The 22,720-nt window shown below is 53.2% G+C and overlaps 1 protein-coding gene across 2 annotated transcripts in view; it reads right to left on the reverse strand.

The window, feature by feature from the left end:
- Positions 1–5,832: 5,832 nt before the first annotated feature.
- The window catches only part of PDE8A (phosphodiesterase 8A), a 131,569-nt gene continuing 114,681 nt past the window's right edge, over positions 5,833–22,720 (reverse strand). For both annotated transcript variants that reach the window (XM_040970146.1, XM_040970145.1), the window contains 10 exons: positions 19,706–19,776; positions 19,294–19,458; positions 18,255–18,303; positions 17,907–18,042; positions 16,649–16,847; positions 14,583–14,800; positions 13,407–13,539; positions 12,237–12,404; positions 7,537–7,666; positions 5,833–6,947 (listed from right to left, as the gene is read on the reverse strand). In XM_040970146.1, the coding sequence (XP_040826080.1) occupies positions 6,787–6,947; positions 7,537–7,666; positions 12,237–12,404; positions 13,407–13,539; positions 14,583–14,800; positions 16,649–16,847; positions 17,907–18,042; positions 18,255–18,303; positions 19,294–19,458; positions 19,706–19,776 (1,430 nt within the window). In that variant the 3' untranslated portion in view covers positions 5,833–6,786. The remainder of the gene's footprint in view (positions 6,948–7,536; positions 7,667–12,236; positions 12,405–13,406; positions 13,540–14,582; positions 14,801–16,648; positions 16,848–17,906; positions 18,043–18,254; positions 18,304–19,293; positions 19,459–19,705; positions 19,777–22,720) is intronic.

Consider the following 22,720-nt stretch of genomic DNA (forward strand, 5'->3'; position numbering starts at 1 on the left):
CTTGTCCGACCCCCAGATCTGGACCATGTATTTACCAGCGGGAGCTATGGCCCGCCAGGGGAGTTTCCCAAGTTCCTCCGCTTGACCCACTCCTAGGCCCACTTCTCATACATGCCAGTGGGTGTTAGGCCAGTGTCTGGCATAGTCTGGCCTTCCATGAGCTGGTGAACGTTGCAGCCCGGCCCACCCCACATCCCATTCAGGATGCACATTCAGGTGCTGCTGCCTTGACCAGACCAGACTGTTGTTGGTTCCTTTACCTGTGAGTGATGGCAGGCTCCTGGGTCACAGCTAGCTTAGTCCATCACCACCCCAGCTCTTGAGCTAACTGGTGGGGCTAGTATTTCCACAGGGTTTGGCCCACACATCCCCCACAGAATCTACCCCCAGAAATGGTTCCTCATGTGCTGGTTAGTGTCATGGCCCTGCCTAATGTTGACCCATCTTCTGATCCATCATTGTGTCAGGTTATAGGATATGGTCCTGCTAGACAAGCCTGAACCCTTAGCTTTTGCATGGACTGGTGTACGGTGGTCAGCATTGTTCAAGATTACAAGTTCTACATAGGACTCAAACAGTCCAACATGTGCAGCTCATCTGGTCCCTCTCCTCCAAACTACCAGGTCTCAGCACCCTCACTTACCTTCAAAGGAAAAGTTACGCTGTTGTTGGGAGTCTTCAGGATTGATTCACAACCCAGAAGCACAGTGGGCTCAACATGGAGGTATCTAGGCAACAATTCATAGCCCCAAAACCCCAGAGCTTGCCACGGGGAGGCCCTCAGGCCTGGGAACAGCTCACCACATGTTCATGGTGGCTGGAATCAGGGCTCTGAGCATGGAGACGGACCTGGCCTGGAACCTGCCGGCAGCCAATAGGCTGCTGGAAGTTTTAACTCCCAGACCCCAAGGTCGCCCCTTCCCGATCCCCAATAAATGTTTCTAAATTGTCACGTATGTATGTCTTTTTACCCGTGTTTTCTACTTCATTGCATTGTACCATTTTCTTTCTTGTTGCACTGTCCATACAATCATTTATACCAAGCTTCTGATATCTGGTTTTTTTAGTTTTTGTTGTTTATTTCTCTTTGGCTTGAAAGATGTTTGTTTTTATGGGTTGCTTTTCTTCTTCTTCTTCTTCTTCTTCTTTTTTTTAACATTCCCAGGTGGTTAAAATTTTGTTTGCATGTTTTTACTAACATTTACTTTGAATGTTACTGCATTGTGATTAGACAGTGTGATATGTAGTATTTTTTTTTAAGATTTAAAATTTTTTTATTTTGGAACATTTTAAAGAGAGAGAGCTTCCATCCACTGGTTCAGTCTCCAGCTGGCCACAGTGGATAGGGCTGGGCTGGGCTGAAGCTTCTTCTAGGCGCCCATGTAGTAGCAGGGCCCCAAGGACCTGACTTACCTTCCACTGCCCTCCCGGGCACATTAGCAGGGAGCCGGAATGGAGGTGGTGCACCTAGGACTTACACTGGCGTCCAAGGAGATGCCTGCTTTGTTGGCAGCAGCCCTTCCTGCCACAGTGTGACCCCACCACCACCCATTTAAAAAATGTGTGCTTGAAAGTAGAGTTAATGTAGAAAGGAGAACAGAGTGGGAGATCTTCCATCTGCTGGTTCGCTCCCCAGATGGCCGCCACGGGCAGGGCTGAGGCAGCCCAAAACCAGGTCCCAGAATTCAATCAAGGCCTGCCATGTGGATGACAGGGGTCCAGGCGTTCAGGCCAGCTTCCATTGCATTTCCCAGCTGCGGATAGGGAGCAGCTGGGAAGGGAAGGGAAGCAGCTGGGATATAAACTGGCATCCATATAGCATGCCAGCACTGCAGGCAATGACAACACTGCTGTGTTGGTCAGCAGGCTGTGTTCTGTCGGCATTCAAACGAGCTGTCTTGAAAATCTTCTGTCATGTTTAGAACTGAACTTTGTAAAGCTGCGCTTGATTAGAATATAAAAAATTGCACCAGTGTGCAGTACAGGTATAAAAGTCGGTGCATTTTTACCCTAAAAAATTGCTGCTTTCTTGTTTTTAAAGACTTATTTTTATTGCAAAGTCAGATATACAGAGAGGAGAGACAGAGAGGAAGATCTTCCGTCCAGTGATTTCACTCCCCAAGTGGCTGCAACGGCTGGTGCTGAGCCAGTCTGGAGCTTCTTCCAGGTCTCCCATGTGGGTGCAGGGTCCCAAGGCTTTGGGCCGTCCTCGACTGCTTTCCCAGGCCACAAGTAGGGAGTTGGATGGGAAGCGGGGCTGCTGGGATTAGAACTGGTGCTCATATAGAATCCATATAGGCAAGGACTTTAGCCACTAGGCTACCGCACCAGTCCCAAATAAAATGAATCTTTTTTAAAAAGGGGGCCCGGCGGCGTGGTCTAGCAGCTAAACTCCTTGCCTTGAACACCCCTGGATCTCATATGGGCGCTGGTTCTAATCCCAGCTGCTCCACTTCCCGTCCAGCTTCCTGCTTGTGGCCTGGGACAGCAGTTGAGGACGGCTCAGTGCTTTGGGATCCTACACACGTGTGGGAGACCCGGAAGAGGTTCCTGGTTCCTGGCTTCGGATTCGGTGCAGCACTGGCCGTTGTGCTAAGTTGGGGAGTGAATCATCGGACGGAAGTTCTTCCTCTCTGTCTCTCCTCTCTGTATACGACTTTGTAATAATAATAATAATAAATCTTTTTTAAAAAAGTAGAGCAGCCAGGTATCCAGCAGTACCCACACGGCACCCGATTTGGGGTGGCAGCTGAACCCCGTCGCCAAGCTGGGTGGTAACATTGGGTCGTGAGGGTGGGGCCTCCTGGCCGGCTCCGGGTCCTCTTGGCGCTCGCTCTTCTGCACTGGAAGGACAAGGCAGCTGCTCGCAGCCCCTCCCTGGGACAACACCGTGGTGGGCCCTTGGCCTCCACACCTGTGGGCCAAGCACTGGCTGATTCCTGGTTCCCCTCGCCCGTGGGCTGGCCTCGTTGCAGGGCCCCTCCCGCCGTGGGCTGCGCAGGTTGCCCAGCGTTCACACCCTCATGCCGCACCCCCAGCTTCCCTGGCGTGGGGCGCAGCTCGCGCCTCTCCCACAGCTCCTGCCTATCCCGGTCCCAGGCTCCCAGGAGACACCTGTCGGGGAAGGGATGGAAAAGCCCTGTGGGCGGACTCCGAGGCGGGTGGTCCACCCGGACCGCACCTCACAGGCTGGTGGCTGGGCACTGGCGGTGGCTCCTGAGCCTGCTGCTGCCGCCCCAGCACGGGGTCCCAGCCCCAGCCGGGGTGCCCGGTCTCATGCAGCGAGTGGCCCCGTGAGCCCGGAGCGAGGGGCAGCCGGGGGAAGCTGTGCCTGTTCCAGTGGGCGAGCGTGTTAGCAGGCACGGTGGTGGCTTCACAAACAGCGCTGCTGCTCTGCCTCCTGGCTGTGGTTTGGGAATGGGAGAAGGGATGCAAATGACTTGCAACTTGTTAGCTTTTCAAGTTTAACAGGGAGAGATGAGGCTGCCGTCAGTTGGCTCATCCTTTCAGTGCCTCCGGCCAGGTCAGAGCCACAAACTCCATCCGGGTCGTCCATGTGGGCGACAGGAAGCCAAGTACTTGGGCTATGTTCTGCTTGCTTCCAGCTGTGGATTGGAAATGGAGCAGCTGGGGATTTGAACTGGCGCTCTGCTGATACTGGTGTCACAAGTGGTAACTTAACCTACTGTGCCACAACACAGGTACTCCTTGTGTATATTACAATTTCCCCCAGTTGACACCTATAGATGTATTTCACTCTTTAAGAATTGTTCATGTGTGGGTCAGCATCATGACATGGCATCCCATGTGGGCACCGGTTCGTGTCCTGGCTGCTCCACTTCCCATCCAGCTCCCTGCTTGTGACCTGGGAAAGCCTTGGAGACCTGCCCTCACATGGGGCACCCACAAGTTCATGGCTCCTGGCTGTTGTGGACATGTGGGGAATGAGCCAACAGGTGGAGGATCTCTCTCTGTCACGCCTTCTCTCTGTAAATCTGCCTTCCAACCAAAAATAAATCTTTAAAACTATTATATGAGAGAGCAGAGACAGCGAACTCTTCCATTCACTGGTTCACTCCCCAAATGACAGGCAAGGCTGGGCTACACTGAGGCCGGGAGCCCGATCAGTGTGTCTCACATCAGACCCAAGGGCCCAAGACCTTGGGCCTGTTCACCGAAGCTGGACCAGCAGTGGAACAGCTGGGACTTGAAGCAGGCTACAGGCGTTGCAGATGGCGGCTTAGCTTGCAGTGCCACAGTATCTGCTGCTCTACTTCATTCTTCACGGCTACGCAGCTTCTAGCATTGTTGCTGGGTAATGAATGACCAAAAAGTTGACCGATGTGAACCAACATTCGATGTGAACCAACATTCGGAGTCAGGAGTCCAGGCGTGGCTTAGCTTTGTCCTTTGGCTTCTCCTCTCACTGGGTTGGAATCGGTACCCGCGGGTTTGGGGTTGGGGCGCGGTCGTATTGCCTAGTGCCCTGCCGGCGACGCTGCTCCCGGCCAGGGGCCCCGGGCACAGGCAGCTGGTGGGCAGCAGCCACATTCCTGGGCAAACACGTCCAGGGTGGACAGCGTCTCCTCCAGAGCCAGCAGGTACAAGCGCCCTTGCTTAGGAGCAGCCAAGAAGAGGGGCGGGCGGAGGAAGACGAGGGACCAGCGGGGACTGGCGGGGGCCGGGGGGGACTCGTGTGGCAGCCGGCAGCTGGCCAGAGCCATGACCGAGGGGCGGATTGCGGGGGACGGGGGCATGGCCCATGCTGCCTGCCCTCGCTGTGTGAGCCTGGCGGGGTTTCTGACATTCAGTGTCCCCTACGTGCAGGCTCTCGTGTTCCGTTTGTGACTGAGCTTACGTGTCATTAGCGAGTGCTGCTCTTTCCACCTGCTCTGCCTGAGCTTGTCATTTCCCCGTTTCCCTCCTACTTCCCGTCAGTCTCCCTGCGCTTGTCGCCTACACGGAGTGTCTCACCTTCTGAACTCCTGTCCCTCCATTACCTGCTTCTTCACTGCTTCTCCCCACTCACCATACTTTGCTCTGTCCAGATGTTTGCCGGTGTCTTTGTTCACCATCTGCTCTATTAAAGATTTATTTCAAGGTGGAGGGAAGGGAGGAGAAACAGGAGCGCCCCGGCACTCTCCAAACGGCCACAGCAGTCGGGGCTGGGCCTGCCTGAAACCAGGAGCCTGAAACTGCATCTGGGTGGCAGGGGTCCACGTACAGGCACCGTCCTGGGAGCCGGCTCGGAGGTGGAGCAGCCGGGACTCGAACTGGCGCCGTGGTGAGATGGTGACACCACCAGTAGCTACCCTCACCGCTGTCTCCTTACTGGGGTTGTTCCAGTTTCACTTAGCTGTGGTGTTCCATGTGCTTAAGCCCTGCGTCTCACCTTCAAGTTTCACTTTCAGATTTCCCATCTTCATCTTCCTAGTCTCACCTTCCAAGAGTCCCTTCACTGCCTTCCGATTTACTGATTCTCGAGGGATGTCTGGTTTTCTGTTGAAATTCTACAGAGTTTCCTGTTTATTTCAAAGATGGTACTTTAAGTCTGTTGGAAAACAGAATTATGTCAGCACTGCGGCATTGTGGGTTAAGCCACTGCCTGCATGGCTGGCATCTGGGCAGTAGTTCAAGTCCTGACTGCTTCACTTCTGATCCAGCTCCCTGCTGATGTAGTAGCCGAGTAGCTGGGAAAGTAGCCGAGGATGGTGCAAGGGTTTGGGCCCCTGTAGTCCCGGGGGTGTGGTGGGGTGGGAGCATTTTCTCAACTTAGAAAAAGAGCAGTATCCTAAGACAAAACTGCAGAGAAAGGGGCACATGCATTCTTAGAAACAAATAGTTTAATTTCATTTTTTTTCTTTGGCCTGGAAAAAATAGACACGTTTAAAACAACAGCAAACACATTGACAAGTCATCAGGTGTCATTTTTTCGTGGTATTATGCTTATTCAAAATGTGACCATACAGAGGCATTTATAAATTTCTTGACTCAAAAAACAATTCCCACTGGTGGGTGAAAAGCAGGTTGGTTATAAAGTGTCAACTCATGAAATACTCCACTTTTGCTCTTGTTTTCTTTATAAGGAATATCTTTTATAGAAACAGTATAAAATAAGGCAGATGTTTTGGAAATTCATATATAAAATTTCAGGAAAAAAGGGGTAACCCCTCACTTAGCATACCGAGGAGTGCAGCTTTGCGCGTGGAGTCGCTGTGATGCTCACGGAGCACCAGGGGGCGCCAGAGCCCGCATCGTGCCCTCTGGGAGGCCGGCCTGGCTCCCCCGCGACCCACGGAACATCCACGGAGCTGAAGGTACACACGTTTCCGTAGTGCAATAAAAATGTGTCATAATGTTTTAAGTTTGCATTATGAAAATAAGTGTACACCAAGAATAATGCATATTTAATGGATACGAGTCACACAGATTTGGTCATGGCATTAGGAGCGGGCTTTGGCATTGAAGGATTTTTAAATTCATAGAAAATATTCAACTCCTAATAAAATAAATAAAACATTTTGATAATAATTGAGAGTAATAATCAGCTTCGACAATTTCCTCTTATTTTTCACCTGCTACTCGGCTCTCAGAGAAGTCACTTTTCAGTAGTGTTCCAGCGTGTGCTCTGGGCCCTGCGAGTGCCCGGGGCTCCGGAGCTGCGCCCCACCGGGCAGCGGCTGCACGGCCGGCTGGAGGTTCCTCGGGGGGCTCTGCTGCTAGTGACCCCCGCGCAGGAGGTGGGTCGGCTGCCCTCGGGAACTCCCAGCGAGGGAGGGCCGCGGGTCAGGGGCCCAGGCCTGTCCCGGCCCCGGGCTCGTCCTCGGGGTGCCCCTTCTCGCACTCCGGGGGAGGCCGCAGACTCAGCAGCTTCATCTCGTCCAGTCCTTTCCAGTACTTGAAGTTGTTGTCCAGGTGCTGCATGAGACCCGGGAGGTCGACAAAGGCTGCGGGGAAATGTGGGAGTGGGTCGGCTGCTCCAGCCTCGGTCACACACAGGACAGGGTCACCGGAGGGGGGGAGTGCCAGGGCCTCCCCAGCCCTCCTCTGCGTTGCCTGCCGAGCCCACCACCGTGGCTACCGAGCCCACCCGCAGTCCACTTCCCAGCCGTTTCCCCAGCACCTCCAGGCCGGTCACCCCTGCACTCCCACAGCCCTGGTGCCTGCTCACGGCAGGATTCTGCAGGTGCCCAGAGAACAGCAGGGCCCCTCTTCTCTCATGACCTTGGGGGTGAAGGGGAAGGAGGGCTCTGTGGTCTTAGGCACATCGTAAGCCCTGTTTTGGCTAGAGGGAGGCCGGCCGCCCTGTGGGGGCCGCACAGGTCTGGGGGTGGGCGATGTCTTCAGTATTGCTAATCTCAACTCTGGCTTTTCTCCCTCAGGTGTGCGCTCCAGGCCAGGCCCTCGGCTGCAAACACGCCAGCGCCTGGGGCGGAGGAGGCAGAAAGGCACCGGGCGCAGCCAGCCCTGGGGAAGGGCCCAGCACACCTCCCCTCCCGCCCCGATCCAGACCTGGCAAGACAGCGCGCTCCTTACCGTCCCAGGCGTCGAACATGTCGGTGATGAAGTAGTCGATGAAGGAGATCTGGGACTTGGGGATGCTGCAAGTGTTCCGGTCGAACACGGGCATCACCACGGGTAAGCCCAGCCGCTTCTCTTCATCTGTCTGCAAAGCAGAGTCCTCGGTGGCCGCGGCCCAGGGAGCCCCCGGCGCAGCCCCAGCAACCCCGGCCCGCACAGGGGCCGCCATGGCCGGACCCCCTCCCGAGCAGGCCCGGCCGCTCTGCTCCCGTCTGGTGTTCTGAGGTGAGCAAGCAATGAGCAGATGGCTTCCTGGCACCAGGCTCCTGGCTTTGGCCTGGCAGCTGTGGCCATGTGGGGGGAGCGAACCAACGGACGGAAGACCTCCTTCCCGGTTGGGTTAGGGAGTACTCAGGCTGATCCCCACCCTCATCAGGATTAGAGACTTCAAGTGAAAGATAAAAACCAAACTTCTAGGAAAGAAAAAAAAATGAATCTCTTCATGATTGGGGGAAAGTTTTACTTTTCTTTTTTTTGAAAGATTTATCTATTTGCTGTCAGAGTTACAGAGGGCGGGCGAGCTCCATCTCCCATCTGCCGCCGCCTCCCTAGGTGGTTGCAGTGGCCAGGGCTGAGCAGGCTGCAGGAAGGAGCCCGGACACCCGGGCCATCCCCGCTGCTTTGCCAGCCGCCAGCCGGGAGCTGGGACAGGAACCAGGACCCATGGAGGATGGCGGTTTCACAGGCAACTCACTGCTGTGCCGCAATGCTGGGCTAGGCCGACACCAGGAGCCTGGAACTCCCTCTGGGCAGCCCAGGTGGGTGGCAGGGGCCTGGGTGCTTGGGCCACCTGCTGCTGCTTTCTCAGTGTTGTGCAGGGAGCTGGGCTGCAACTGGAGCAGCCGGGACTTGAACCAGTGTTCTAACATGGAATGCTGGTGTCACAAGCAACTGCTTAACCCACTGTGCCTCACCCACGATGCTGACTCACCTTCTAGTGGTTTAAGGTAAAATCAAAGTCATTAATTTCATCTTCCTTTCTAATAAGTTATAAATTTCCCTCTAATCATTTTGGTTGCATCCCACAATTTGTTATGTTTTATTATTTAACACCAAATATTTCCCAATTTTTCTTGTTAATTTACCCATGGAAGAAAATATATGTACATTATTCACTTGACAAGGAGTTAATTTCCAGGATGTATGAATAACTCAATAACCAAACACCCCCCAAAAAATCTAATTTAAAAGTGGGCTAATGGGGACAGGCATTTGGCGCAGCGGGTCGGTCACTGCTTCAGATACCGGCACCCTCACTTGGAGTGCCTGGCTGGAGTCCAGAGGGGAGACCTGGCAGAGCCCCAGGCGTCTGGCTTAGGCCTGGCCCAGCCCTGGCTGTGGGCATTTGGGGCGTGAACCAGCAGATGGAAGATCTCCCTCTCTTTCAAATAGAAAAGTAAAATTAAGAAAAAAACCAAAAACGGCAAATGATTCAATAAACCTTTCTCTCTCTTTTTTTTTTAAAGATTTATTTATTTATTTATTGGAAAGTCAGATATACAGAGAGGAGGCGAGACAGAGAGGAAGATCTTCTGTCTGATGATTCACTCCCCAAGTGAGCGCAACGGCCGATGCTATGCCGATCCCAAGCCAGGAGCCAGGAACTTCTTCTGGGTCTCCCACGCAAGCGCAGGGTCCCAAAGCTTTGGGCCATCCTTGACTGCATTCCCAGGCCACAAGCAGGGAGCTGGATGGGAAGTGGAGCTGCCGGGATTAAGGTGCATCCTCCTACCCATTAGGGAGATGCAAATCAAAACCACATTGGCGGGCACGGTGCGATAGCGTAGTGGTTAAAGTCCTTGCCTTACATGCGCCCAGGATCCCATATGGGTGCCGGTTCTAATCACAGCAGCCCCGCTTCCTGTCCAGCTCCCTGCCTGTGGCCTGGGAAAGCAGTTGAGGACGGCTGAAAGCCTTGGGACCCTGCACCTGCATGAGAGACCTGGAAGAGGCGCCTGGCTCCTGGCTTGGGATTGGCTCAGCTCCAGCTGTTGCAGCCGCTTGGGGAGTGAATCATCAGACAGAAGATCTTCCTCTCTGCCTCTGCTCCTCTCTGTATATCTGCCTTTCCAAATCAAATCAATCTTTAATTAAAAAACAACAACACAAAAAACCTACACTGAGGTAGCCTGAGCCCAGTCAGAAGGGCTATGGTCCCAAAGGTCTGAAGCAATGCCAGTAAGGCTGTGCAGAAGGCACACACTGCCGGCGGGGACGTGAGCACAGCCGTTAGGGAAGCAGAACCCCAGCCCGCTGGCATGCCCCCACGGGAGGAGTCGGGACAGCCTGTGGAGGAAGTGCCCACACTCACATTTACACAGAGGCATCACTGGTGATAGCCAGGATATGGAATCCAGCTGAGACGCCCAGCAGCGGATCGAATGTGGTATGTACAGAGTGGGCTATCCCTGTGGTATAGGCTATCCCTGTGCCTCAGAAGCAAGTTCCCTCTCGTCTGCAGCGAGCTGAGAGGTGAGAGCCGTGTGCTCGCTGCGATGTGGATGTCTCGCGGGCACGGAGGTGAGTGGTGACCCGAGCCCAGCCAGGGCATGCTGGCGGGGGCCTGGGTGAGGGTGCTGGTTGCTGGGCCTGGCGTGCCGCCACGGGAGGGGGAGGAAGAGCTGAAGACGCTGTGGCTGATGGTACTTCCATAGAGATGGCAGGTGGACTTTGAATATTCCCAACTCACGGAGCTCACCCGTGTCTAAGGTGGCGGGTCCTGCCAGTTATCCCGATCCCACCGTTACAGATGGAAACTGATATGTGGCAACTAAAAACAAAAAGTACTCTTCCCTGAGCCACTCTAGGTTTGCTGGTCAACAATTCTAGGCGTTTTCCTTATCTGAGAGGTGTATTTACTTTTGTTTATCATTTATTTGGAAGGCAGAGTGGGAAGGAGGGAGATCTTCCATTCACTGGTTCACCTTCAAATGGCTGCAACAGCCAGCACTGGGCCAGCTGGAAGCCAGGAGCCCAGGGCTCTCTCTGCGTCTGCCGTGTGGCTGCCAGGGGCCCAGGCACTCAGGCCATCCTTCCCGGCTTTTCTAAGGTGGATCAACAGAGAGCTGAATGGGAAGTCAGGCAGCCAGGACTCAAACCAGTGCTTGTCTAGGAAGCCAGTGTCCCAGGCAGGGCCTAACCTTCTACGCCACCTCCCGGGCTTTGGCTCGGCTCCTAAAGGCTGCTTTTGCTGTACAGAGAACTCTGCTTGGGAGTTTTCTTGTTACCACACTTTAGAGATGCTATGTCTGGGGCCAGTGCTTTGGCATAGTGGGCCAAGCCTCCATCTATGGTGCCAGCATCCTATACAGGTGCGGGTTTGAGTCGTGGCTGCTCCACTTCTGATCTAGATCTCTGCTGATATGCCTGAGAAAGCAGCGGAGGATGGCCCAAGACCTTGGGACCCTGCACCCACATGACACACCCAGAAGAAGCTCCAAGCTCTTGACCAGTCCAGCTCTGTTGTGGCTAGATGGGGAATGAACTGGTAGCTGCAAGATCTCTCCATGTGAAGGTCTGCTTTTCGAATAAATATATCAATAAATCTGAAAAGGAAATCCTTTTATTAAAGTTATTCCAATGTCCTTCAGCTTTCATAGTTTCTGGCAGGACATCAGAAAAGGAAAGAGCCATTATTTTCTTATAAGTAACATGTAATTTGAAGGTTTTTTTTTTTCCTTTTCTGTTTGGCTTGTAGTTAATTGACCACAGCACGCTTGCCAAAGGTTATGAGTCACTGACCTTCTTGAATTGTATACACATGTTCACCATCAAACCTGCAGAAATCTTACCAATTATATTTTGTAGTTAAATAAAAATGCTTATTTAATTGAGTTTTCCATCTGTTGGGTCATTGACCGAATAGCCTGCAGCAGCCGGGGCTGAGCCATGCCAGAGCAGGCGCGGGGGGTCTCTGAGCGGTCACGCTGCTGGCGGGGGGCCCACCAGCCACTGACTCAGGAGCTCAGCAGTGGGTCTCTGATCAGGTCCCACGGTATGGGGCGCAGGCACCCCAAGTGGCAGCTTAACCTGGGGCGCCACAGCCCTTGTCTCTGTGTTTTCTAATGTTTTGGCAGTGCTTCAAGACAAGTCTCTGCTCTATCAGAAAGAGCACGGAGGACAGGATACCCTCTTAAAATGTTTTCAGGAGGGAAATGTTGGCCCAGGAGTCGATCCCCAGGAGGAATACCTGCAAGATTCAAGTCCAATCAGCCCATTCTCAGAGGAAGAAGTAATGCAACTCATTGCCAGTAAATATGCAACGTAATGTGCCCCAAGGTCAAAGGTTTCTTAAGAACGGTTTCCTAGTTGTATTAAATTTTAAAGACATTTTATTTGAAGCAGGGAGAGACAGGTTAACACAGAGTTCCCACCCTCTTCTTAACTGTCCAAATGTCTGCCATACCCGACCCTGGGCCAGCCTGAAGCCAGGAGCTCAAAACCCAACTGGGGTCTCCTGCATGGATGGCCAGAGGAGTCATCCCCTGCTGCCTGCCAGGTGCACACGGGCAGGCAGCAGGGCCACGGATCCAGGCATTCAGACTGGACAGGAGTGTCTGAAGCAGCGACTTACCCACCAGGCCCACTGCCTGTTCCCACTGTCTGTGATAGCATCCCTAACCTCTCTCTGGGAAGGTTAAGAAGCAATCTCTTACCTGAGCAAAGTACTCTTCTGAAATGCGAGCGGCCCACTCGATGCAGTAGTCCAGCGGCCGGCAGGGGTTGGACACATCGGCACACTTGATCAGCATCCGTTTGATTAGGGTTCGGTTCTCTGGAGTTCTGAGCATAGCGTTTATAGCCTCGTGGTCTTTCTCAGTCTCCTAAAACACCAGTGGAGTTCAAAACAATCAAATCAGTTTCTGGTGCCGGACACTTTGTTTCTGCTCTTGTTTCAGGATCTTCCTGTTAAAGGTTGCACAGAAGAGTGTGGCCAAAGCCCCTCAGTGAGCTGGCCTGCCTTCCCTTCCCTTTAGGGCCGAGTTAAACAGAGGGAACTCTGCCATCTGCTGCTTCACATCCCAAATGGCCACCATGGCCAGGGCGTCCCATGTGGGCCTCCTTCCGGTGCCTTAGGCGTGTTAGCAGGAAGCTAGGGAATGGGTCCAGGGAGAGCAGCGGGCAGCCCTGGGGTGGCTGTATCCATCCTCCTGTGCTGCTGATGGTCTTCTCTCTCCCTCTGTTTAATCTTTTCAGTTCCTACTTTAATAAATGCAGGAGTCAGGGGCTCAGAGGAAGAGCGGTCATGAAGGAGCACAACCTCCAGGGCGCGTCTCCCAGTCGGTAAGTGCCTTGAGGTGCATGCCTGCTGCCCCGGGGCACAAGCAAGGAAGCCAGGCAGCAGAGACAGCAGGGGACCTGGCTCTGAGGCCGCCTCGGGCCTCCTGCCTGGCCACAGGTTCTGTTATCCTTGTCACCATGCTGCCGATGCAGCCCCAAAGGGCAGCAATGCTGTTGTCCTTGGGACTTAAATACCAGGGCCCGGCCGCCTGGGTGGGTGACAACGCAATGTAGCTAGTGGTAGTGGCTGCCAGAGAGCCCTGAAGGCCTCCAGCTGGCCCTGGAGTGTCCAAGAAGAGCAGAGGGGACGTGTGTGAGAAAGAGCCCAGGGTGTCTTCCCCCCCGCACCCCCATCTAAACCCAGTTGAACCTGTCATCTGACCTTTCCGGCAGTTTTCACCCCTGTTTGGACGTCCTAACCTTTTTTCTTGCTGGTGGAAGCTAAGTTCCACAAGCTGTGTAGGGTCCCCCTCCAAGGCTTGGGATGTCCTAGGACCTCTGTCTCCACGACTCTAGCCTCTCAGAGTCCCAGACAGGCCCCTTACCCCAGCTTCTTCCAGGGCCGCCAAGGGCTTGTTGATGCTGTTGACAAATTTGTTGACGTGCTCGAAGTGCTTCGTCATCTCTGTGGCCAGCACCATGTCCACAATGCCCTGACGCAGTGTCCGGTAATCATTCCTGCAGCAGACGACAGATGCAAGGCGGCTGCGGGTCACAGATCCAGACCCGGGAGGTACCTGGGCCCACCTGTCACCAGGACCCATGTCTGCTGTGGCTAATGCCCTGGGGAGCTGGAAGGATGGGCTAGTGCCTAGACCATCTGCCTGGAAGTGTGCTATAGCTGCTGTGTTTATCTTGCTGTCGGTCTAGCACGAGGCATACCGTTTCTAGAACAAATTGACAGGACACCACAGGAGGAACAAACCTCAGTGTTGTGTCTTCACTAAGGATGTAACCCCCGCCCCCGAGGATCCTGCTGTCTCAGAAAAATCACAGCACTATTGGGCACTATCTCCTGGTTTTCAGTTGGACAGATCTAGGGCTCGTTTTTTGAAGAGGTAATCCAGGGATTCTTAAACTCAACGGGGACTAAGGAGGAAGACGTGAGGCCTGCTGAGTCACCAGATCTTGTCCCTGTGGACCACCACAGTGGCAGCATCTCATGTGTTCTGACACGGTGAACAAAGCCTACTTCAACTCCAAAATCCTGGAATGCATGTGTCCCCAGCATCGCGGGAGACCCACGGGCATGTGGGGGCAGAAGACCTCAGACACCTAAGGTCTTGAAGGGCTCAGCCATCAGATCAGGTGAGCTGCTGCCAACCACATGATGGGAGACTGCACACCCTGGCATGTGAGGGCTGAGACGTGTGCTGGGCACAGGGGGCGGGGGACGGCGACTTCTCAGGGCCTCAGGAACACCCCGCTTTGCTTTCCAGAGATGTCAACACACAGGGACTGAACTTGGAAGTGCTGTGCTGAGAAGGACAGAGTCACAGGAGACCATGGGTCATGATTTCATTCGCAGAACCAGCGGGTCTGCAGACCAAAGGTAGCTCCGTGGTGGCCTAGGGTTGAGGGGTTGCAGCAGGGACTGCTCGGGAGTGGGGGTGTTGAAGGGATGAGCGAAAGCGCTCTCAGTGGTAGCGGGGTGCACAGGCCCCCCCAGCCCTGGGGGAGCCGAGTGGCAGTGCATGGGACGGCAGAGGTGCTGCTCTCACCTCTCCATGTTTTTAAAGATGTTGCACTTGTCATCTCCCATGGTCAGCTGGAAGGCCAAGGCCGAGTGGTGGCTCTCCAGCACAGCGATGTCGTTGTACAGGACGGCCAGCTCACTCCCGGCGTTGCACAGGAAGGAGTTGGTCCTCCCAGGGTGGTCCACATCGTGAATTGTGGCAGCAATGAGGGCGGCTACCTCATCGATCGGGTCTAAAGTTTTCTGAAAACAAGAGATCTTTTCAAAATGGGGGGGGGGAGAGTGGGGCTGGCGCCATGGTTCAATTGGCTAATCCTCTGCCTGAGAGCACTGGGATCCCATATGGGTGCCAGTTCGTGCCCTGGCTGCTCCACTTCCCACCCAGCTCCCTGTCTGTGGCCTGGGAAAGCAGAAGTGACCCAGAGCCTTGGGACCCTGCATCCGCGTGGGAGACCCAGAAGTTCCTGATTCTTAACTGCAGATTGGTTCACCTCCAGCTGTTGTGGCCATTCGGGGAGTGAACGAGCAGATGGAAGATCTTTCTCTCCCATCAGCACTTGGAGGGAGCTCTGTGCAGACATGTGTCTCCTGGGAGAACTGTCTGATCCTCAGGGCCTAGAACAGGTGTCCCCACCACACAGGAGTGGCAGATCTCGGACACCCAAGGCTGGTCCTGCTTCACCCCTGCTGCCAAAAAACTGTTTCAGAACTGATTTAGACCTATGTGAAAAATAGGATTTTTAAATGTGCATCACCTGCACCAGCTGGGACCGATCTAGTTTTCTGCCCCTTTTGGTATACTGAGGCGACATCAGAGCACAGTCTGATCCACATGTTTCCCATTTTTAGGCTCTGAGAAGGACTGTGTGACAGCAAAAAGCTCCCCTTTGAAAGGCAAAAGAGCTCGCCTATCAATTCACTGAAGAAATAAATTGACAACTTATAAATTATTTCTGGGCCCGGCGCGGTGGTGCAGTGGTTAAGGTCCTCGCCTTGCACGCCCGGGATCCCATATGGGTGCCAGTTCTAATCCCGACAGCCCCGCTTCCCATCCAGCCCCCTGCTTGTGGCCCGGGAAAGCAGTCAAGGACGGCCCAAAGCCTTGGGACCCTGCACCCGCGTGGGAGACCTGGAAGAGGCTCCTGGCTTGGGATTGGCTCAGCTCCAGCCGTTGTGGCTGCCTGGGGAGTGAATCATCAGATGGAAGACCTTCCTCTCTGTATATCTGCCTTTCCAATAAAATAAATCTTTAAAAAAAAATTATTTCTGTGCTAATGTCCCGTTTTGGTTTTCTAATTCTTTTTTTTAAAGATATATTTATTTTTATTGGAAAGGCAGATTTATAGAGAAGGATAGACAGAAAATATTCCATCCACTGGTTCACTCCCCAAGTGGTTGCAATGACCACAGCTGATTCGATCAGAAGCCAGGAGTTTATCCCATGTGGGTGCAGGGTCCCAAGGCTTTGGGCCGTCCTTCACTGCTTTCCCAGGCCACAGGCAGGGAGCCAGAAGGGAAGTGGAGCCTATACAGGATCCTGGCATGTGTAAGGTGAAGACTTTAGCCACTAGGCTACTGTGCCAGGCCCTAAACTTTTTTTTTTTTAACCAAGAGAAACTCAGTTCAGCATTGATATGCACAGTGCTCCAACATCTTCTGTTTCACATCTATTTCTATTAATTTTTTATTTGTTTGGTTAAAATGAATCCATCTTAGGATATCTGATCATTTCTAGTATTTGTGATATTTTTTCACTGTTAGTAAGTTCTAGTTTGGCCTACATGTATGGCCAGCCAGGGGAGAGGGGAGGAGAGGGGTCAGGTTTCTGCCCTGAGTGTCGGGGTGGCTGACCGCACCAGGTGGGAGCAGGCCGGGGATAAAGATGATGAACTTGGCCTCAGCTCTGCCCCACGGCCCTGCAGCAGTGACATGGCTATGCTGCCGCCCAGGAGTCTGTCCACTCCCCTCTTACTCTAGGGGCTCTGCCCTGACTCTGCCAGTCTAGGGGTCTGTGGGGAACGCTCCTGAGCAGCCACGCTGACCTCTCCTCCTGCTCTGCTCGCTCAGCCACGCGGCCCGGGGCCGGCTTACCTTGACCCTCTCCTTGGAGAGGAAGTAGGCGGTGGCATGCAGCACGTCGGCGGAATGCGTGGAGTTGTGGTAGGGGTTGGAAGAGTGGTAATTGGCTTCAATGATCTGTAGCCATGATCTCAGTGTTGACTCTGAGCAGTTTAAGAATTCACAGATTCCAAAGCGAGCAAAAGTTTTGAGACCAAGGTAAATCAAAGGCCTGTAGAGCAAAACCACCACAGTGTTAGAATAAAACAGGCTACCTGTTTTGAGCTCTAAATATGTTCAGATGCAACAGGCAAGTCTCAGCCAGCCTTCTGCAAGCGTGCAGGGGTCATGCTGGCCTCGCTGTGAGGCTAGTCCACCCTGGGGGGCAAGGCCAGCTCCACAGCTGCTGCCCTCAGACCCCTCTGGGGCTTTCTGCTTGCTAAGGGAACCCTCGGACACCTGCCATCATTTTCCCAGGCTCAACTTGTTCCATTCCTCTAGACTTGCCAGACTTCAGCACACATCATGGAGTTGTCTTGGCAACCTGGAAGTGGCTGACACAGTGGGAGGGGATTACCCTGGGAAAGTGACCAGTTTCCACTGAACTGAGCCCGCCCTCAAGAGGCAGCTTGAGCCTCTGAAGGCCTGCACCTCGTGGCTCTGTGGAGGAGGTGGCCCCAGTGGTCAGGGGCCTTGAGCTAACCTGCCTCAGTCCAACTCCCATGGCTACAGTATCACTAACATGCAGAGCAGGTGCTCAAAGATGCACCTGCCATGAGGGTGTTCCCTCACTCACCTTGGCTGCCCTGGGGATGGTGACAGGCGAGCATGAGCGGGGGCTTGCCTGGAGATAGTCCCCAGCCTGGGATAAGCTGCGATCCAGCAGCAGACCCCTCCTAGAAGCCCTGAAGGCACGGCTGGCAGATGTCAAGTCTGTGGACACCCCTGGCCTGGATGCCAGGGACAGACAACCACTGTGAGCTCTTCTTTCCCAGCACAGTGTAAAAGTGAAGGCACCCTGTGGTTGCAGCAGAGGAGGCTAACAGTCTGCCTGCCTTTTACCAAAGCGGAATGTCTAATCAAATACCTTTTGGTTCCAGCTACAGCAGAAATTCATGTTTTATTTCACACACACACATATAAAACCCCACTGCTTCTAATGAACATGCTGCCTGCCATGGGGACTCAGAGCCACCTGCCACCCTGACCAGGGACCAGCTCTTGTGCGTGAGCGTGACTCCTGACCCATGAGTGGCCTCTCCCTCATGCGCCAAGCTGCCCACGGACGCACCTGTTCTGCGTGGCAGCCTCCAGTTCAAAAATGTTGAAGTCCCAGGTTTCCTCATCTTCCATGGCCCGAGCTATCCGCGGCGGGATGTCGTGCAGGGTGGTGGGAGCGATCACGCTGCTGGAAACCTGGGAGAGGCCTGCAATGGGGGAGGACGAGGGTAACGGCCTCAGAGGGAAGACAGTTTGTCGTGGGGGCGGGGGCTGCTTGCTGTGTCCCCCAGCTTTTAGGAGCATGCAACTTGTTGCTGATGAGAAAAATGCATCTGAAAACCTTTATCTGCAAAAATGATTTTTCTTCATGTAAATCTTTCTGCAGGACTAAACTAAGAAAGCTGAAAACGAAACTTACTTTTGGATGAAAGGACGTATTCATTCCCCGACAGCCTCCGCAAACCATCCTGATGAAACCAAGGAGAGGGGGCCGGTCAGGGCGTTCTGTGCTCCGCCCTGTCACAGCGCCAGCTGCCTCTGTCCTCTCCCGCATTCTCCTGTGCCCCCAGGACCATGCAGGCTTCTGGGGGACACGCCCCCATTAAGTCTTGACACCTTCCTTGCTCTCTGCACACAGGCTCCTTTCTGGAAGGACCTTAAAGGAGCCGCCTCTCTCAGCTGACCCCACAGCTCTCAGAGCGGCAGGCCATGCCTGGTCTCTGGCCAGCCCCTGTTGGCCACAGCCTCTCCACTGATTCCTGAGCCCTCGTCATTCTGACGCAGGCAGGTGTCACCACAGCTGGAATCCACGCCGCCCTTTAGATGCCTGCCTCAAACCTTATTTGTACGAAACCACATGATTTCAGAGGGCAGCAGCTGGCAGGGGAATTTTATTCCTGACCAAGACAACAGGTGACCAAGTGACCTGTGCTCCCCGAAGCTGCTGCTCCCTTATGTGTGTGCTCTCCCAGAGGGGTTGGGGGGACACCCAGGGCCCCTGAAGAGTCTACTGCAAGGCCCCCTCCTAGCAAGCCATCCCTGAGGATCCCCTCCTATGGAAGCACCCACACTGCTGTGGCATGCCTTGGAGGTAAATGAGCCTACCACCAGCATAGTGTGTGTGATATTTATTGAGTTTCTTTTATTCGGCTCTAGTTTTTGAACTCTTTAATACAACTTACATTTTTAAAAAACATACATAGTTAAATAACTTACCCACTGAAGCTCTAAGCTTCGGGGGTGGAGGACCTGGCTTCACAGCCTAGCTAGAATACACTCCCCTTCCTTGGTCCAAGCTGAGGTCCCTCTGGGAGAGGTGGCAGGTGGCAGACAGCTGAGCCCAGGGCAGAGGAGTTCAGGTTTGATGGGGTCCTGCCAGCCTCTCCAAAGGGCCCCATTTACACACAAACTCTGTGAGAATAGACAGGAGCTGGCCAGAAGCCGCCCAACATACTTACAGACATTAAGCCCCCAACGAGGTCATTGGCATGGGGGTCGTCATCCTTAACGCCAAACTGGGGAGAATATAGCTCAGTGGTTCTCAGGATTTCCAACACACGGTCCAAGGCTTCTGTCACAGGCACGGGGCTGCTTTCCTGTGCCGCATTGATGATATTGATCACCTACATTGTGGAGAGAAGTCGCTTGAGTTTAACCTTGAAAACCCTGAGGGGAAGCACCTAGAGCTGAACTGCACCTGCTGTGCTCACTCCAGCCAAGATCTGGGGTTCCTGTCTCAGGTCCTCTCGGAGGAGGCAGGGCCACACAAGGACCAGAGCGATCCTGGTGGTGCCATGGGTCCCTGTTCCGTCTCCCTGGGGGAGACAGGGGTCTGCCTGCTCCGGGGAGACCAACCACAAGCCGCTTCACCTTGGTGATGGGCGCCTCAATCGTCATGGAATGGATGCGGGCCATGGAGGAGTGGCGTCGCTGGCTGGACACTGTGGAGAAAGGGATGCACAAGTTGGGAAGGGGCAGCGCTCGCACCCGGCGGGCCAGGGCTTCTGGCACAACCGTCTCTGCTCTCCTCAGCACTAGCATGTACACACAACCCAGGGCCTGAACACATGATGTCAGAGGCCACAGAGAAAACAGGAAAGAATTCGGCAAGCCAAGGGCAAACAGCTAGTCTCCAACAATAAGGCCATCTGCCTGCCGCTCACCACTGAGCCCTTTGTTTCCTGCAGGGCAGACAGAATGGATTCAACTCACTGTTAGCTGAACGCCTGAGTTTGCAGTTGCTTCAAGGCGTACCCCCTGGTGCTTTCCACAGCATGCTGCATCTGCGCCTGGGCAGGCAGCAGCCTGCAGGCTCCCAGGTTTGCTGACCACCTGCTGTTCCGGTCACAGCGGTTTCCTTCGGGTGGGCAGCCCAGAGGATGCACAGATGTGAGCACAGGATCCCTGGGAGCCTCTGTAGCTCCAGGTCCAAGGCCGCTTCACCAAGGCCCTCCCAGGGCCTGTGGCTGTCCCCACAAAGACCTGTCCACTTCACCAGAGGCCCTTGGAGGGGTGGGGTCCAACTCAATGGGTCTTCAGGACCAACAAAACTTTAATTTTGGTGGCCAGCATATGGTTGCCAACTTTCCATTTTACCCAAGCAGGTCATTGAATCAGAATACAAGCCACCACCACCCGCTACCATGAAAGCACTTGTTCTCCTTTTGAAATACAATGAAGGTGGCCTATGTTTATAAAGATCAAACAACAGAGGTCTGTTGCATAACACAGCGACTACAGTTAACAACAATGTATATGGAAAACTTACATTAACTTAATGACAGTAGACTAGGTATTCTCACCACTACAGGAATGAGAAAGTTGTAATACATTCGCAAATTTGTTCAATTTAGCCATTCCACAATGTATATGCATTTTAAAACTTCATGTAAATGACAGATGCAGTTTTGACAAAAATTGTACAAAAAATTTCAACACTATAAAATAATGTATGAAAAAGAACTGGTTATGTTGAAAGCCCAATTTCTAGACATACTCCCCTAAGCAGTGAGTTAATCAAAGCTACTGTGTATAAATCAGGTCAATACCCAAGGATCAATTATATTCCCTGTAATATCAATTGGAAACTCGAAAAAAAAAAAAATACCTGTGCAACAGCACAGTCACCCAGCATGGATCTAACGAGGCATTCCCAAGAGTTCTGTGATGAAAATGCAAAACAGTGCCGAGAGAAATCAGACCCGAATAGATGGAGATGCATTTCCCCAACGGATCTACAGATTCAAGACTCTGAAAAAAGTCCCCAGAGAGAGACAGGGCAGAGGAGGACATGTGTGTGTCGGACAGGCTGATCCGGAGTGCTTGATGGAACTGGGAAGGAGCTGGCACAGTCGAGAACAAGGTGGAAGAGCAGCTGTTCTAGGCCACAAAGCCAGGTCCCTGAAGCATCTGCTGCGATGCTGGGCCAACATGGAGAAACGAGACAGAACCAAGTCCAGAGCCATCACATACCCCGTCTCCTGATTTACAGTAACAGTCTTACTGCCAAAGACATTTTCAGTATGGTAAGTGACCAGCTGAGTTTCCATGGCGGGAAGGTACGGTGGGGTGGAGGGGGTGTATGCGTGCTCATCCTGGTCCCTAACTTCACTAGATTTAAAAAATTAATTCAAAGTGGATTAGATACCTAAAGTGAAAAGATAACACAAAAAAACTTCTAGAAAAAAAAATCATTAATATCTTCATGAATTTTGAATTAAAAAAAAAAGTTGCTGTCTTATTGTTTTCAAGAATTATTTATAGGCCTGGTGCAGTAGCCTAGTGGCTAAAGTACTTGCCTTGCACGCGCCAGGATCCCAAATGGGTGCTGGTGCATGTCCTGGCTGCCCCACTTCGCATCCAGCTCCCTGCTTGTAGCCTGCGAAAGCAGTGGAGGACGGCCCAAAACCTTGGGACCCTGTACCTGCATGGGAGAGCTGGAAGAAGCTCCTGTTTCCTGAGTTCAGATCGGCACAGCTCCGACCGTGTGGCCACATGGCGAGTGAATCAGTGATCAGAAGATCTTCCTCTCTGTCTCTCCTCTCTGTGTATCTGACTTCCCAATAAAAATAAATAAATCTTAAGAAAGGAATTACAAAGTTGAAAGAGGTATAGAGAAAGAGAGACAGAGATTTTCTATCCACTGGTTCGCTTGCCAGATGGCCACAATGGACAGGGTTGAGCCAGGCTGAACTCAAGAGCCAGAAACTCCACGAGGGTAGCTGGCGTTGCAGGTGGAGGCTCTCCTTGCTATGCCTCATAACACTGACAAAGACTTCTTATATGAGATGCAAAGAGCACCGGCCGAAATATACAACACTGATAGAATGAACTTCATTAATAACCCCCGGGGCAGTGTAATGGGTTAAGCTGCTGCCGGTGACAATGGCATTCCATCTGAGCACTGGGTATGTTCCAGCTGTTCCACGTCTGATCCTGCTCCCCGCCTAACGCATCTGGAAAAGCCATGGAGAACTGCTCAAGTTCAAGACCTCTGCACTGGCATGGGGGCCTCCTGGCTTCAGTCTGGCCTAGCCTTGGTCATCGTGGCTATGTGGGGAGCGAAGCAGAAGATGGAAGATGCCTTCCAAATGTTTTTTTAAAAAGATTTATTTCACTTTCATTGTAAAGTCAGAGAGGAGGAGAGACAGAGAGGAAGATCGACAGAGAGGAAGATCTTCTGTCTGTTGATTCACTCCCCAAGTGAGCACAGTGGTCGGAGCTGCGCCGACCCAAAGACAGGAGCCTCTTCCAGGTCTCCCACGCGGGTGCAGGGTCCCAAGGCTTTGGGCCGTCCTCGACTGCTTTCCCAGGCCACAAGCAGGGAGCTGGATGGGAAGCGGGGCTGCCGGGATTAGAACCAGCGCCCATATGGGATCCTGGGCG

The sequence above is a fragment of the Ochotona curzoniae genome, unplaced genomic scaffold, assembly GCF_017591425.1.
Source record: "Ochotona curzoniae isolate NIBS_2020 unplaced genomic scaffold, NIBS_Ocur_1.0 scaffold_4701, whole genome shotgun sequence".
NCBI lineage: Eukaryota > Metazoa > Chordata > Mammalia > Lagomorpha > Ochotonidae > Ochotona > Ochotona curzoniae.